Source organism: Periophthalmus magnuspinnatus, chromosome 5 (assembly GCF_009829125.3).
Source record: "Periophthalmus magnuspinnatus isolate fPerMag1 chromosome 5, fPerMag1.2.pri, whole genome shotgun sequence".
Taxonomy (NCBI): Eukaryota; Metazoa; Chordata; class Actinopteri; order Gobiiformes; family Gobiidae; genus Periophthalmus; species Periophthalmus magnuspinnatus.
In genome coordinates, this window is record NC_047130.1 from 72,567 (window position 1) to 90,555 (window position 17,989).

Genomic DNA, 17,989 nt, shown 5'->3' on the forward strand with positions numbered 1-17,989 from the left:
CAGGATGGAGAATGGTACAGGACCTACAAGCTGTAAATAATGCAGTAATTCAGTGAGCACCGTGTGCGCCAGATCCACACACACTACTGAATTCACTCAGATCAGATGCTGAGGTATTTACAGTTGTAGACATTAGTAATGCTTTCTTCTCTGTGCCTATACATAAAGATAGTCAATTCTGGTTTGCATTTACTTTTGAGGGACAATATACTCACAGGCAATGTCGGCTAACCTAGCAAAATTTAACCCACCTAAAGGAAGCCAAGTACTTCTGTACGTGGATGACATACTTTTGGCTTCCCCAGATAGAAAATCATGTGAAATAGATTCAATTGCTCTACTAAAATTCCTAGCAGAAAATGGCCATAAAGTGAGTAAAAATAAGCTTCAACTTTGAAAAAATACAGTGAAGTATTTAGGACATAGTTTAAGTGCTGGAGGCCGTACAATAATAGCAGGACGTAAAGAGGCTATACTTAAAGCACCAAAACCTCAAACAAAGAAACAAACAAACTAATTACTGTAGACAGTGGATAGCTAATTATGCTGAAATCACCCATCCATTGAGTAAAATGATGTATGATGTGACAATAAATATGCATGACAAACTACAATGGACAGAGGAGAGTGAAAAAGCATTTACAGAAGTAAAACAGGCCTTAGTTTCTAGTGCTGTGTTAGCACTTCCTGACTATGACAAACCTTTTGTGCAAATGGTAGACGTCATTTTATGACGTCAGTTTTAACACAAAAACATGGGGATAAGCTCAGACCAGTGGCATTTTACTCCTCCAAATTAGACACTAGTGATACTTTTACCTATTTTACCAAAAAATCTTTTAAAATATGCAGCAATTTTGACACATGGTGTCTCACATGTATCAACAGTGGGGATGGTAAAGCATATAGGTCAAATATATCGGCAGGTAGGCAGGCAGAGCTCCTAACCTTAGCCAAAACCGAATCCAATCTACTGGTAACAATAAATAACATAAAGAAAAATTTGACTAATAATGGTCAAGAATGTTGGATGTTTTTGCTGAGAGCTCATGTATCAGGGATAGATCCTATTTACAAATTAATTATATGTGAAATGTTACAAACCTCTGAACCGGTTCTGAGTCCCAGGCTGCAAGGTAGCGGAATAAAAATTAAAGCAACAGTAACTTTTACTAAAGAACAAGTGTTCAATATGGCAACTGGTGTAACTGATTTTGGAAACAATTGGCTAAGAATGATAGAACAGGCATCAAAGTACTTTAATACGTTAAGACTGTATTGCTTGTACGGGACCCAGACCGCTTTTGAGAATGGTACCAACACCTCCTGAGTTAACAGTGCAATGTGTGGAGGATATCTTAACTAAAACAGCACCAGAGGCAGAGTGCGCAGAGTGGGATTAGTTTACCCACTAACTAAACCTGAAAAACACAAACCAATATTTGAGGCCAAATTGCCAAAAGGAAATTACACCTGTATCCAACGCTCAAATTCGGTAACGAATGTTTTAGGTAATATTGATGGAAATCTATGTGAAAAAAAATCTGACTACAAATAAAGCACTACCCAGAATGCACAGTGACATCTACTGGTACTGTGGAGGGAAAATACTTATACTTACTTAAAATAGAGCAAATATGCCAAATGAATTTACTGGAGTATGCGCTCTAGTTAATCTGATAATACCTATAGAAGTAATGTCAATAGAACAAGAACAATTAGTAGCATTGACTAAGCAAAAACCAATTGAAATTGAAAACCATACCAAAAGACCTAGAAGAGAATACAAGGGACGTTGGGGAGAAAATGACCTGACGTATATTGATGCAATTGGAGTGCCCAGAGGGGTCCTGACGAATATAAAAAAATAAATAAATAATATTAGTTAATCAAATTGCCACAGGATTTGAAAATATTCCTTTAATAGCCGCTATAATTCCAATCACTCCCAATAAAAACGTAGACAGAATCAACTACATCCACTACAAAAATTGGGAAACTACACACAGGAGGGGTTTGAAGCAGTGCACGAGCAATTAAGCGCCACCTCACTTATGCCGCATAGCTGTTGACACGCTCCTGGCAGAACGGGGTGGAGTTTGTTCTGTTATTGGGGCCAGCTGTTGCGTGGTCATCCCTAACAATACAGCTGCAGACGGAAGCCTGACTAGAGCTATAGGCAGCCTGCGTGCGATGAATAGACGCTTAAAGGAGCAGTCTGGGTTGAGTACCCCCTTCTGGGATGACTGGCTAAGGGGGTTTGGGCGCTGCAGAGCACTGGTCTCATCGGTTCTAGTATCAATCGCTGTGTTTGTAGCTATTTTAACCTTGTGTGGATGCTGTTGTATTCCTTGTCTTCGTTCCCTGATCAATAGGTTAATAACCGCTGCCATCTCACCCGCACCTGAGGACAAAGGGGTGCAGATGTACCTATTGGAGGGCAGTGATGACGAGGACCCTGAAGGAGTACTTCCAAATCACAGTTCGATAAACAGGAGGGAATGATGGATTCAAAATATATATTCAAGTTATATGATGTTATCTCACTGTTCATTTTAAAGGTGAACCTATCAATTTTTTTTCTCATTTTACTATTTGAAAGCAGTGATTGGTCGGATCACAGAGCAGCACAAAAATGCATTTTCAGTTTATAATGCATGCAATTTCATGTATGCATTTATCTTGATATTAAGGAACATATTTTCTTTACATTTACATTTTACATTTACTTTTTTGCTGTTTCCCTTGAGGTTACTGACAGAGCCATAAAATAATATTGCTTTATTCATTTAATCATTAAATAATACACACTGTGTTAGGTCTTGGTTCAATAGGCTCTGTGCAATCATTTCAATATGTTTTAATAAACATTGAACCAGTCCGGCCCTCGGCTGCTACATCTACAACCCCAGCCCCAACTGCCCGATGGTCTTTCTGTACAAACAGTGTCTCCAGTTGTAAAAGTGATGGCTGATTCTTTTGAATCTAAATGATCAGACAATAATCTTCTCTAAACAGCAGCTCTTTGAATAAAGTCATTTTTGTGATATTTTGTGCGTTGTATCGTTTGAGCAGATGCAGTTGAGCATCACCTTCAGAGAGTCAGTGAAAATTATGTTGCAGTTTTCAGTTTTCCAGATTTAAACGGCAACTCGCTACTTTTTATTAAATTAGAAGTTAAATGTAATTTTGTTTTAACTTTCATCACAATCAAATTCTCTTAATCAACATACATTAAATACTTTTTTTCCCTTACATCTTTATTATGTCTACACGGTTTAAAGGATCCTACATTACGCAAAATTAACTCTGAGCTTTACGATGTTGTTATCTCATTAAAAACAGACCTGGAGCTGTGTTTTTTTTCATTCACACATGTTTGAGTAACGCTGCATATCTACATCATCAAAGCTCAAAATGCTCTGTTCCACCTTTTGATGTCATCAAGAAGTAGTTTTAAAGTCTCCACCTGAATTTAACTGAGCATACAGGTCTGAGTCTATAGGTACGAGTCAGGTCTAGGTTCAGCTGACACCTGAATAGACTGAATGACCAGGTTATTCCATCAGTGGATTTTTGGGCATATTCCAAGACGACAATGTCAGGATTCATCGAGCTCAAACTGTGACAGAGGATCAGGAGCAGAGACGTCATTTTCACACATGGATCGTCCACCACAGAGTCCAGACCTTAACCCCAGTGAGAATCTTTGTGCTGGAGAAGCTTTGAGCAGCGTCAGACTCCACCATCATCAATGAAACAGGTGAAACATTAATGCAACAACTGGATGGAAATAAATCTGTGACGCTGAAGAAGCGAAATCGAAACAATGACACAGAGAATGTGACGTGATAAAAGATAAAGGAACAACCAAATATTAGAGTGGGACCTTTCATTTTTGATGGTGACTTTTTTGTATCTTAGCCTCAGTTGAACTTGAACAAGTTATTCTAAAATACCAGAATCAGAATAAGTATAGTTTGTTTCCTATATTAAAAATATATTTTTATTTTGCCTTTTGTTCAGTTGAGGTTGCCACAGAAAGTATCTTCAGGAGAACTTTCAGTGAGGGGAAAACAATAGATGCACCGTCGCTTCAAAACACACAGGAGCACTTCCTGTATCTCACTCTTCTCAGCCTAAATATGCAATGTGTTAAACATTTGTGAATGAAACAAAACACAACTCCAGGTCCGTTTGTGATGAGAAAACAACATTTTACCATGGATTAAAAATGTTCATAACATAAGACATAAGACAGCAGCCTCTTTGGTGTTTGTTCTGACTTTTTATGATTGTCTCCACTCTACAGTCACTTTTGCTTCTCCATTCAATACAAATCCATTGAGTTAACAGCAAAACTATTTGAAAAGTGTTTTTATTTGTGCATGATGCAGCCTTGATCGCTCACGCCTTTGTTTGTTAAGTCCCTATACCTTTGTACAGGTAGAATGACGCTAATGCTCCCTTTGTAGATGACGTAACAAAGAACACCCAGACAATGTGAAAACGATGATAAAAGATTTAAACCTAGAATAAGAAATACACACCCAAATATTTAAAAGATAAAACCTGCTCTTTTTGTCAACCCTCAGTGACGACAGGATCCTGAGTCTGCAGGATCATGTGACCTGTACCACAGCGTTTGGCTTTAGTCGTGCCGTTGACCTTCACATGTTGTGATCTGTTTATTATGAGGGAGTAAAACTATTTCACAAGTGCAGGGCTTACCTTCAATCAAATAGTTTTTGGCCAATAAAATTGGGATCCGCAGAACTATAATCTGCAAATAAAACCCTTGCATAAGTCCTGGGAGATTCCAAATGTTTACAGACTGTACACAAACTGCAATGGGTCAAAATAAGGAGACACTTCTGATTTTTGTCTGTTGAACATCTTTTCAAAACATTTCATAACACGTGTTAGGGCGACAGGTCTATAGTTTTCATCTGAGGCTGGGCATGTCTTTGGAATTGGTACAATTATAGTACAATCTTCAACAGAAGACTGAAAGAACGCTAGACGCTGTGCTAAAAGTAGAATGTATGCATCGCAAATCAATATTAAAACCTCAGTGTTCAAAATGATCACAATCAAATGTTAAAACAGCATCACAATCATTTTGCTCATGAATCTAAAAAGTCATTAAGATCATTAGTGCATTTGATTCTTATCAACTGTAACATCATGGAGGAGTCACCTGAGTGAACGAGCAGCTCATGAAGAACAAATGGAACAATGTGTCTCTTTTCCAGAGTATTTAGTTAAATGTCTCAATACTGGTAAGGTTAATAATTACCCCCACCCGGGTTACACCTGCATGATTCACTGAAAATAAAAAGTTAAAACCATACTTTATGAGCACATCATACTTTATGAGCACATCATACTTTATGAGCACATCATACTTTATGAGCATATCATACTTTATGAGCACATCATACTTTATGAGCACATCATACTTTATGAGCACATCATACTTTATGAGCACATCATACTTTATGAGCACATCATACTTTATGAGCATATCATACTTTATGAGCACATCATACTTTATGAGCACATCATACTTTATGAGCACATCATACTTTATGAGCACATCATACTTTACTTCATGAGCAGGAGGAGGCCCCTGCTCCAGGTCCAGTAAGAGTCAGATTTAAGTCAGAGTAAGAATGTGTGTTTATATTCCAGTGCATTAAAGAAAAAAACAAAACAAAAAAAGCATTAATTGTAGTCTATTTATTGGCAAAAAATGTACATGTTGTGGCTTTAAAGAGCCGTAGAAAAGAGCCGAGTTGGTCGTGAGTCACATCACTGACTCGAGCTCCACTGACCATGGGTCTGGGTGACGTCCACACGGGACAGTGGGTCACATTTTAAGTCCAGAAAAAATATACATGTCATTTACTCTTCACATTCAACTAAATAAAAAAATAGTAATTTGGTGCACACATTTGGTTTGTTTTATGGGTCCAGGTTACAGAGGACGGGTAAATAAAACTGTCCACTGTTCACTCTGAAGTTCTTTTACATTTGAGACGTGTTTATGGACTGACACAGAGCGTCCGAAACAGCATCAAGTATAAAAAAACAACTTTACGATGAAAGTATTGGCATTAAATCTGATATTAAATTTACAATAAATTATGACTGAAATGAATTAAAAGTATAAACACTACTTTTGACTTAATAATATATGACTTAGTACCATTGTCTGCCTCTTGAGAGCTGAGTTCTTCTCTCGCCTCCGTCTGCAGCTGTTTCCCACAGTGGCTGTGGTTTGGGTCTTTTGAGTTGAGTATGTTTGAGTATTGTATGTTTGAGTGTTGTATGTTTGAGTATTGTATGTTTGAGTATTGTTACGTGATGTGGCTCTCGCGCGTCACACGGGCGTGTCCAGTGTCTTCATCTGTGCGTGAGCAGGTTCTGTTTCATCACTTCATGCTTTTCATTTGTGACACCAGAGATATAAATGAAAACAAACAAAACAACAAAACATTACAGCAACACAAGGCATTTATTTTAACTAAGGATTAGGTCGATTTCAGACGACAGAGATGAAACACGCCCTGAGACACAACCAGCAGCTACGGAGTTAATCCTACAGAAACAGCATGAAAAAACAAAAAATATAAAAATAGCTTTGCTTGGAAATTTTTCCTGTTTTTCAAGATTGTGTTTGACTCATCGTTAAATCAGGGTAACCTCAACAAATGTGTCAAAGTCAGAAAGGATTGATGCAAATCAATCAAATCATCACGTTTGGTCGACTGACACAGAAAAGGTTCAAGATAGGAGCTTACATACGTGTGTGTGTGTGTGTGTGTGTATATATATACATATATATATATATATACATACATACACACACATACAGTATATAAACAAATGAAGCAGTTCCTCACCACATTTAAGGCAGGACTCAATATGATTTTGGAATTGGCATTTCAATCATGACCTCGCCCAACAAGAAAATGCATCAAATGTTTTTATTTATTTATTCATTTTATATAAATTCAAATATAAAAATCCCACATCAAAATGTAACGTGATCAAAAACCTCTTACCTGACCTGGAGCGGGGCCTCCTCCTGCTGGTAAAGGATGACATGTGACTTTTGTGTTGTTATTTTTGTGTTGCAGTTGTTTGTATGATTTGCTGTGCTGTTATAATTTGTGCTTCATTTGGGTTTTGTATTATTTTCAGCTGGTTTAATTGTTTAATTTGTCCTGCATTTTGCAAAAGATTTTTAATGCTATTTAACTTTTCCTATTCATTCCTACAGACCTGTAGTATTTTAAGGATTGTGATTAAATAAATCAAATACATTCTGTTTATTTGTAAAACTCTCTCTAATGTCCTCGGCTTGTGCCTCGGGTGATGTCATTGTAAAACCTACGCCACGTTTCCTAAAATCACGTCACAAATACTCAGGGGTTTTTGAGCATTATAAAAAATACATTTAAAAGGTTTTACTTTGCTACGGAGCTTAGACGACTGAGAGTTTATCTCACATTTATGCAGTTTGAATGTGACTTTTACATTTGTCATTTTCAGCTGTGGTAAGTCCAGAATGTCAAGAGAGGTCAGAGGTCAAGACTGAAGCTGAAGGTGAAGCTGAAACTGCTGCAGAGTAAATGTCACTGAAAAGGCATTTTCAGAAACAAAGTGGTGTCTGAGCCCAGTTTGTAAAATGAACCAATGTGAGGGTCGATATTAACGACACATAGTTTTGCTGTTGCTTTATTGTAGTTAAAATAAATAAATAAATAGTTTGTTGTATTGTGTAAAATAACATATTATTGATAAGTTTTATTTCTGTCTGTGTGGGTTTTACCTTCCTCCGAGAATGCCACAGGTGAACATAAAAATCTGTAAGAAATATTTTATCTGGATCATGTTCATGTCATCTGAGATTTTTGTGTTTGGTTTTTTTAATCATCTGCCAAAAGTCTAATTAATAAAAGTAATGTCTCCCTCTGTTGGTCAGAAGCAGCAGAAAACAGAGGCCAGAAGGTCAAATCTGAGCTTCTGTTGATGATGGAATGTTAACCACTCTGCTATTCACTTTTATCAGTCAAAAAGAACAAAACGTGATCAAACATTTGAAGGTAAAATCATGTTTGTGACATTCGAGTCAGAGTCAGAGACGATGCTTTTGTTTATCATGAATATCCAAATGTTTAGTGGAATAATACTGTGGTAAAAAGTAAAAGTCAAATCTGTAAAATGGACAAAACGTTACTGACAGATTTAACTTTAGCTTTTACTCTGGATCAGACGCTGTGGTAAATCAAAATCACAACAAGAAGGTCTAAAAAAGAGAGGAGAAGAAAAAAGAAATCTAAAAGACACTTCACTTTAAGGAACATTTTACTCTTCTTTTTTTTAACACAGACTGATGTTTTTCATATATTAATTTCACAAATATTAAATATTGTGTAGAACTGTTGTGTTTGTACTGTATTTGATTCTGTAATGACATTCTGATGTAACATGTGCAGAACCAAAGAATCAAACGAGGAAATGTATTTAAGATAAACTCTAAACGTTTCAGTCATAGTTATTTTAAAGGCCCAGTCTGGCACTTTTTCTGGTCTGTTCTAATGTTTCCTCGTCACACACAGACCTGGAGTTGTGTTTTGTTTCATTCTCACGTTTAACACACAAACCTGCAGATTTAGGCTGAGTTCTTCTCTCAAACTGAAAACACTCTGTTCCACCTTGTGATGTCATCATGTGGTGATACAGGAAGTGCTCCACTCTGTTTTTAAACTCCACCTTCACTAGAATCATTTGGATCATTTCAGTCCTGGATTTACCTGGATTTGAAGTTACAGCTATTGTTTTAGCCTCATTTAAACGTGACTCGTCGATGCCTCCGCAGACACACGCTCTGTTCAATTGAAGAAAAGATAAAACCAAGACATAAAAAATAAAAGCAACAACTTAAGGCTATTCTATTGTGTTTGAGAGTAAATCAGTTCAGGCCACAAGTAGCTGCGAACTATTAATGACATCACAAGGTGGAACAGAGCATTTTGAGCTTTGGAGATGTAAACAGGCTAATAATAAAGTGTTAAACATGTGAATGAAACAAAACACAACTCCAGGAGGACACAGTGTTAGAACATGGATTAAACCTCACGTGAGTCAATTTGGCGAAACATAGGACCTTTAAAAAGCAGAACATGATCCTTCTAATCCCGGAGCTCGGAGCCGTGAGCCTCTGAGTGAGACTCGTGTGTTTAATTTGGCATCGCTCCAGAGGAGTGGAGCTCCGGAAAATTTACAAAAGAAAAGCGCTTAGTAATGTTTTCATACACTGCAAAATAAATATCCCAACCAGTTAAAGTTATTTCGATCTTTTGGATGTGAAACCTGTTCATCTTCTCACTTGGCCTTTGTTCGCCTGTGATTGACAGATACTTTTATTCCTCAGGGAAATTACAGTTCAGCCTGTTAGTCACATTCAATATCATACGAACATAAAAGAATCAGAATTAAAGGAGTGATGAGGAGGAAGAGGCGCTGGTCCTGCTCCTCCTCCTCCGGTGTTCAGCCTGATGGAGCGTGGCCTCAGAGAGAACAACAGTTTGACCAATGACAAACTTAAAGAGTCTAAATCTGAATTGTTTTGGCTATTTTAGATTTACTTATTCATGGTCAGCGTCACACAAACTGGTTTCCTAGTTTAAGATTTGTTTTGTCATCTCTAAGTCCATTAAGTAAATAAAAGTAAATTACTCAGAAGTACTCAGATCAAGATTCATATTTGGAATGGAAAGTCATATTTCAATTCAACACTGCTCAACACCGCGTTATCCGCCTGAACGTGTCTGATAATGTGGAAAAATGTGTCTAAAATAAGACGAGGTTCTGAGCGGTTTTAAAACAGATGTTTTTCACATTTTTTATCGTCTGAGCCAAACTTTTTTACACAAAGTCATTTAGGCTCAGTCTCATGTTAAACCTGAAAACTCCTCCGCCCAGGCGCCTCCTCTTATTTTATTTATTTTATTTGATTATTTTATTTTATTTATTTTTTTATTTTTTTTTTAAAGAAAAGTCTATTTGGAAAATGAATGAGAGTTTCCTTTTGTTTTCAGCTCTGTTGTCATAGAACAGGACTTTGTGAGCTCAAGGTGTGTTTCATGTTTGTCACCATGAAGAAGCAGGAAAAGTGTTTGACGTGAAGTGAAGTGACGTGGTTAAAGAAGAGTGAGATGGTTAAAGAAGAGTGAGATGGTTAAAGATGAGTGACGTGGTATAAGAGGAGTGACATAGTTAAAGGGGTGACATGGTTAAAGAAGAGTGAGTTGGGTAAAACCCCTTATCATTCCGCGTGATTTTGGTGAAATTGCCTTTGTTCTGACCTCTCCAAATTAAAATAATCACCACTATTGAACTCTCAGTAGTAAATGCACAAGTTTGGGTCTTTGTAAAGGAAACACCCTATAGTTTTACCCACAGGTGTCAGAATCACTGTGAGTTTGTCTGCTGAGCATTTATACTCATCCTCGCCTAAATTTTGTTGTGAAAATGAAGGTGTATAAAGCTGCAGTAGGAGCTGGGGACAAAAATACACCATACCTCAACTGACAAGACTGTTGACCACTTACATTTCAAATTTGAGGTCAATACCTATAAAAATGAGAGTTTTACAATCATTTTATCATCAGTAAGTTCAGGCCTTTCCACACCTATCGAATGAAGACATTTGGAGAACGTTTGGAAAAAGTGCAATAACTTTTGAATGTTTCAACCACAGAGTGAGGCTCAACTGAAAACTCACAGAGAGGAATCTGTATCTGCAGCTGCTCTATTACTGTACATTTATATATCAAAACACAATATAAAATGTATATTTGTATATAAAATACAGTCAAAACAAGTGCTATGGGTCAAAATAAATATATATTTAGAAACCACACACTGCAAACAGTGAACAAACACACACACACTTCAAAATGTAAACACACACACTGGAAACTAAGAACACACTGTACATGATTGTACAGTGTCCCGCTCGGACCAACTTCTGCCATTGTGTCTTTAGGCAAGACACTTCACCCAAGTGGTGTGTGTGTGATGATTGGTGGTGGTCGGGGGGCGCAGATTGGCATTAGCTAATGCTAATGATTACACATGGTACACATTTGACCCACAATTAATAAACCACACTTACCGATCAGGAACAGCATCCAGTCCATCAGCACATCAGGTCCTCTGCTCCTCAGTCCATCATGAGATCTTCACTCTGTTCTACGAACCGCTCCAGGTCCGAGATGCCTCTGGTTTAACTTGTACAAACATCCACAGTGTCCCACTGTCCTTCCTTTATTTTGTCCGTTTCCTCATGTTTAAAACGCAAAACTGCTGCGTAAAATTACGCAACACGCGCGCGTAATTTTACGCACGGATCTTTGTATCCAGTCTCCTCCTTTTACACGCGCAGCAAACTCCGTCTGTTTACAGTAAACCACTGCATGTCACACATCAGCGTGTTCCGCTGCTCATGGGCTTTAAGAGGAAAACATCACTAAACGTGTGTAATTTAACAGCCTGATTCTACAAGGGGGAGAGTGGGGCGTATTCTTCCAGTCATCTGTAGCTCTCACTCACTGTCCACCTTATTGGCCAACTTTGGTGTCAATCACAAGATAACAAGTTTGTTTTGCACGGAGAAACAAAGTTAACACTGTCAGAAGTTTATTATGCTTGAAATCGACAAAAGAAATGCAAAGAAGTGACAGAACAGATTTCACTTTCCTGCAGCAGATTGGACATGGAGGATCTAACTTCCTTTGTGGACATAATTTCTTGACTGGATTATATTCTCTGGACGTTTACGGAACGAATGAGACCAACTTTGTGTGAATATGTTGATGTTTGACAGAACCAGAGCGCTCAATGGTAAGTGAAGTCCAAATCCACATTTCTGACTTCTCTGTTAAAACGTCTTTCCTGTCAGCACGGTGGTGATTCGAGGTGTAAATGGTTTACATATTCAGAAAGATGAATGTCGTAGCTTTCATTTGATGTGTAGATTGTTTGTGTGGGTGACGCAGAAATACACGTATTTCTGTAAAGTTGTAACGTAAAGGCGCGGGCCGTCGGAACGCTAAGTGATTAAAGAGGAGTGATGTGATATAAGAGGAGTGACGTGGTTAAAGAGGTGACATGTTTAAAAAGGAGTGAGTTGGTTAAAGTGGAGTGTTGTGTTAAAGAGGAGTGATGTGGTTCAAAATGAGTGACATGGTTGAAGAGTTACGTGGTTAGAGTGACATGGTTAAAGAGGAGTGACACAGTTAAAGAGGAGTGACACAGTTAAAGAGGAGTGACACAGTTAAAGAGGAGTGACACGGTTAGTGTGTCCAGAGACTTAACCTGCAGATAGAGACAAAGACAGGTGTGTCCAGTCTCAGTTTATGGACAGACCTCATGTGAAAGAACCTCCAGAATTCACCTACTGAGCTGCAGAGGCTGCACTAGCTCTGAGTCTTGACTGCTGAGTGTTAAGATCAGAGAAAGTCCTTTTGGGTTTCAGTCTTATGTTTAAATAATCTGAAACTTCTGTACATCTCACACTGCCCCACACTGCTAATGAGTCTCTTATCCCCTCGAACATTAGCTGTGACTTTCTTCACTTCTTCGATTACAAAATCACAACCATTAGAGACAAAATCAACAAAGCTACTCCTAAAATCAGCTCTGAGCTAATCCAGTCTGTGCCAATATCCCACATGGATCCTCTAATAATATTAGATAAATTTACTCCTGTTGATGAGGTGGAGATTACCTCAGTCACCATGTTGTCAAAACCATCAGCCTGTTTGCTCGACCCTATTCCAATCAGACTCCTCAAAGAAGCCCTCCCCCTAATAATAGATTCCATCCATAACATAATAAATATGTCGTTAGAAAATGGCTACGTTCCTCAGTCCTTTAAGTATGCTGTGATTAAACCCCTTTTGAAAAAACCTAACCTAAATCCTGATGAACTAGTCAACTATAGACCTATCTCTAATCTTCCCTTCCTCTCAAAAATTCTAGAACGAGTTGTGGTGAAACAGCTCTGCCGCCACCTGCAGGACAATAATATATTTGAAAAATGTCAATCTGGATTCAGAGCTCACCACAGCACAGAGACTGCACTGCTTACAGTAACAAATGACTTACTACTAGCTGCTGATAACGGGCTGGCTTCAGTCCTGGTCCTACTGGACCTCAGTGCAGCGTTTGACACCATTGATCACAACATTCTACTGCAGAGGTTAGAATGTGACATTGGAATCAGAGGGACCGCCCTCAAATGGTTTAAATCCTATCTATCAGATAGGTACCAGTTTGTTAGTATAAACCAGAGCACCTCTCCCTGTTCTAAAGTAGCCTGTGGTGTTCCACAAGGATCTGTGCTTGGTCCAATCCTATTTACTCTGTATATGTTGCCATTGGGTAACATTATCAGAAAACATGGCATTAATTTTCACTGCTACGCTGATGACACTCAGCTGTACTTATCAATGAAACCAAATCAGACTGATCAAATAGATAAACTCAGTGCCTGTGTGAAGGACATCAAAACCTGGATGACCTTGAATTACCTGCTCTTAAATCCTGAAAAAACAGAGGTCATTGTCGTTGGTCCCAAAGGTCAAAGAGATTCTCTGTCGGACCAGATAATCTCACTCGACAATGTGAGTTTAGCTTCTAGCCCTACTGTAAAAAATCTTGGAGTCCTATTTGATCAAAATCTCTCATTCACAGCCCATATAAACCTAGCTTGTAAAACCGCATACTTTCACCTGCGAAATATAACTAAAATTAGAAATATTTTACCTAAAAACGATGCTGAAAAACTCATCCATGCATTTGTTACTTCCAGACTTGATTACTGTAATTCTCTGCTCGCCGCCTGCCCCAAAAGTACTATAAAGTACTATAAAGTACTATAAAGTACTATAAAGTACTATAAAGTACTATAAGGAGCCTCCAGTTGGTCCAAAATGCAGCGGCCAGAGTCCTAACAGGAACTAAAAGAAGAGACCACATCAGTTCTGTACTAAAATATCTGCACTGGCTTCCTGTCGAGCTTAGAATCAAATTCAAAGTCCTCCTCCTGACATACAAAGCCCTAAACGGTATGGCCCCATCCTATCTGCAAGATGCTATTGTCCCGTACCAGCCAAACAGAGCACTCCGCTCTCAGAATGCAGGACTATTAGTGGTTCCTAGAGTGTCCAAAAGTACAGTGGGAGGGAGAGCATTCAGTTACCAAGCTCCTGTGCTATGGAATCAACTCCCTGCTGATGTTAAACAGGCCCCCACAGTCTCTGTATTTAAGACCAGGCTTAAAACCTTCCTCTTCGGTATAGACCAGGTTACATAGTGAGGGAGTTAGGGTTATTAAAACCCGGGATAAGACAGGCTGCAGTAGGAGTAACTAGCTGGGGGAAGTATGGCAACCTGAGCACTATCCTCTACTTTGTCCTATTTTCTCATCAGCAATGCTATTCACATGTTGTCCCCTGTCCCACTCCCCCTGTGGAGTGTAACTCTGTCAGATGCCCCGATGACAGTGGACCCTCTCCTCCTCCTCGTCTGGCCGATTTTTCTTGTTTTGTCTGATTTTTCCTGTTGTTTTGTTTTTGTGTGTTGTTTGTTTTTGTGTGTTGTTTGTTTTTGTGTGTTGTGTGTTTTTGTGTGTTGTTTGTTTTTGTGTGTTGTTTTGTTTTTGTGTGTTGTTTTGTTTTTGTGTGTTGTGTGTTTTTGTGTGTTGTTTTGTTTTTGTGTGTTGTTTGTTTTTGTGTGTTGTTGTGTTTTTGTGTGTTGTTTGTTTTTGTGTGTTGTTTGTTTTTGTGTGTTGTTTGTTTTTGTGTGTTGTGTGTTTTTGTGTGTTGTTTTGTTTGTGTGTGTCGTTGTGTTTTTGTGTGTTGTGTGTTTTTGTGTGTTGTTGTGTTTTTGTGTGTTGTTTTGTTTTTGTGCATTGTTTTTGTGTGTTTTGTTTTTGTGTGTTGTTTTGTTTTTGTGTGTTGTGTTTTTGTGTGTTGTTTGTTTTTGTGTGTTGTTTTGTTTTTGTGTGTTGTGTGTTTTTGTGTGTTGTGTGTTTTTGTGTGTTGTTTGTTTTTGTGTGTTGTTTGTTTTTGTGTGTTGTGTGTTTTTGTGTGTTGTTTTGTTTGTGTGTGTCGTTGTGTTTTTGTGTGTTGTTTGTTTTTGTGTGTTGTTGTGTTTTTGTGTGTTGTGTGTTTTTGTGTGTTGTTGTGTTTTTGTGTGTTGTTTGTTTTTGTGTGTTGTTGTGTTTTTGTGTGTTGTTGTGTTTTTGTGTGTTGTTGTGTTTTTGTGTGTTGTGTGTTTTTGTGTGTTGTTTTGTTTTTGTGTGTTGTGTGTTTTTGTGTGTTGTTGTGTTTTTGTGTGTTGTGTGTTTTTGTGTGTTGTTTTGTTTTTGTGTGTTGTTGTGTTTTTGTGTGTTGTTTGTTTTTGTGTGTTGTTGTGTTTTTGTGTGTTGTGTTTTTGTGTGTTGTTTTGTTTTTGTGTGTTGTTTGTTTTTGTGTGTTGTTGTGTTTTTGTGTGTTGTTGTGTTTTTGTGTGTTGTGTGTTTTTGTGTGTTGTTTTGTTTTTGTGTGTTGTTTTGTTTTTGTGTGTTGTTGTGTTTTTGTGTGTTGTTTGTTTTTGTGTGTTGTTGTGTTTTTGTGTGTTGTTTGTTTTTGTGTGTTGTTGTGTTTTTGTGTGTTGTGTGTTTTTGTGTGTTGTGTGTTTTTGTGTGTTGTGTGTTTTTGTGTGTTGTGTGTTTTTGTGTGTTGTTGTGTTTTTGTGTGTTGTGTGTTTTTGTGTGTTGTTTGTTTTTGTGTGTTGTTTGTTTTTGTGTGTTGTTGTGTTTTTGTGTGTTGTTGTGTTTTTGTGTGTTGTTGTGTTTTTGTGTGTTGTTGTGTTTTTGTGTGTTGTGTGTTTTTGTGTGTTTGGTTGATCCCCGGGTCACCAGGCCTTTCTGTGTGGAGTTTTTCATGTTTCTCCTCGTGTCTGGATGGGTTTCCTCCGGGTACTCCGGTTTCCCCCATCAACCAAAACATGAACGCCCTTCGAGAGACTGTTGTTGTGATTTTGGGCGTTACAAAAATAAATGAATTGAATTGAATCTAAAATGCTGTATCTAAAATGTGAAACCCAAAAGGGAAAGTGCATTGACAGATGACATTGCTGTAAGATTGTTTATTTATTTTTTACCTGTAGATGCATCTGAGTTTTTGCTAATTCAGACACAGCTGGACGCCTCGAGACATCGTGTCTTGAAAAACTTACTCCAACTTCTTCTTGAGTTTAATGGTGGGCGGAGTATTAATGCCACCTTCAGCATTGTTTTATTATTTGTGCTCTGTACGTAATATATAATAATATATAATAAAAATAATGAAAATAGGCTGAAAAATAGTTTTGATACTACAATCATAACTATACTAAATAAACATACCCGCACTTACTAAATATATGTATATTTTTTATATATTTATTATTTGTATGTGATTGTGAAATAGGTGTGATGTATGTGTGTGATGTATGTGTGTGTGATGTATGTGTGTGTGATGTATGTGTGTGTGATGTATGTGTGTGTGATGTATGTGTGTGTGATGTATGTGTGTGTGATGTATGTGTGTGTGATGTATGTGTGTGTGATGTATGTGTGTGTGATGTATGTGTGTGTGATGTATGTGTGTGTGATGTATGTGTGTGTGATGTATGTGTGTGTGATGTATGTGTGTGTGATGTATGTGTGTGTGATGTATGTGTGTGTGATGTATGTGTGTGTGATGTATGTGTGAGGGGGGTTTGTTTTCTTAGCACCTTAAACTGCTCGATGCTTTAAAATTTTCATTGTACATGTGGCATGTTGCAATGACAATAAAGATCTATTCTATTCTATTCTATTCTATTCTATTCTATTCTATTCTATTCTATTCTATTCTATTCTATTCTATTCTATTAATGGCAGTGAATATTCACAGATATTCCCAGTGCCTTCCAAATCTTCACCAGATACATGTTAGATGGCACAGATTGGCAGCCTTACTTTGGTCTTTCTGTCCCAGGGCAGCTGAGGCTAGTTTCCCCTGAGTGTGGAGTAAATGTAATGTCAAACACTCTGTCTTAAATACATTATTATACATTATATACATACATTATATACATTAAAGCCTGTACATTATTGTTGTTAGTGTTTAACACGTCACAATGTGATGGATGTGATTAATGAGCAGAGCACAGGGATGTGACGTGTGTCGCAGAGGTTCACCTACAGGGGGCAGTAGACGTTTTCAAATGTAACTGAGATTTTTGGACAAAGGTGAGTACTTTTCAAAGTACTTTTCCATCAGCATGCTTTTACTCCTCCTTGAGTAATATTGGTATTAAAGTAACAGTACTCTCACTGATGATGATGATAGTACATTTTATTTATAATGCACTTTACATTTTGAAGACAATTCTCAAAGTGCATTTTCTGCATTTTTTCACGTTTTGTCCTTCACATTCACTTCAAATTATAAATTGACTTTACAGTTACTCTTACTTGAGTAATACTTTTTCCAAATACTTTTTTACTCTTTGATTTCTTCGACCACTAATTTGTACTGCTTAAGTAATATTATTTTGAAGTAACAGTACTCTTACTTGAGTATAATTTTTGGCTACTCTACACATTTCTGGTGTTGATCTGACTTTAGATTGTAGGACATTTAAGAAATAGTTGGACCAGGTGAGATTTTCATGATTTGTTTAAATCCTGTTCAGAAAACACATCAGCTCCTCGACTTTCTCAGGTGCCTCAAAAAAGCAGGTGTGGCCCCTCGGCCTTTTACAGGTGAGGACAGACAAGAAAGGCCTACAGAGAGGAAAGGCCTACAGAGAGGAAAGGCCTACAGAGAGGAAAGGCCTACAGAGAGGAAAGGCGTTTGAGAGGAAAGGCCTACAGAGAGGAAAGGTCTGCAGAGAG

At 37.8% G+C, this 17,989-nt stretch overlaps 1 protein-coding gene across 1 annotated transcript in view; it reads left to right on the forward strand.

Moving 5' to 3' along the window:
- The first annotated feature begins 1,571 nt into the window (after positions 1–1,571).
- Positions 1,572–17,989, forward strand: part of LOC117370788 (mucin-2-like) — a 39,274-nt gene continuing 22,856 nt past the window's right edge. Inside the window, exons 1-2 of the mRNA XM_055221774.1 lie at positions 1,572–1,591; positions 2,376–2,466. Coding sequence (XP_055077749.1) covers positions 1,572–1,591; positions 2,376–2,466 — 111 coding nt within the window. The remainder of the gene's footprint in view (positions 1,592–2,375; positions 2,467–17,989) is intronic.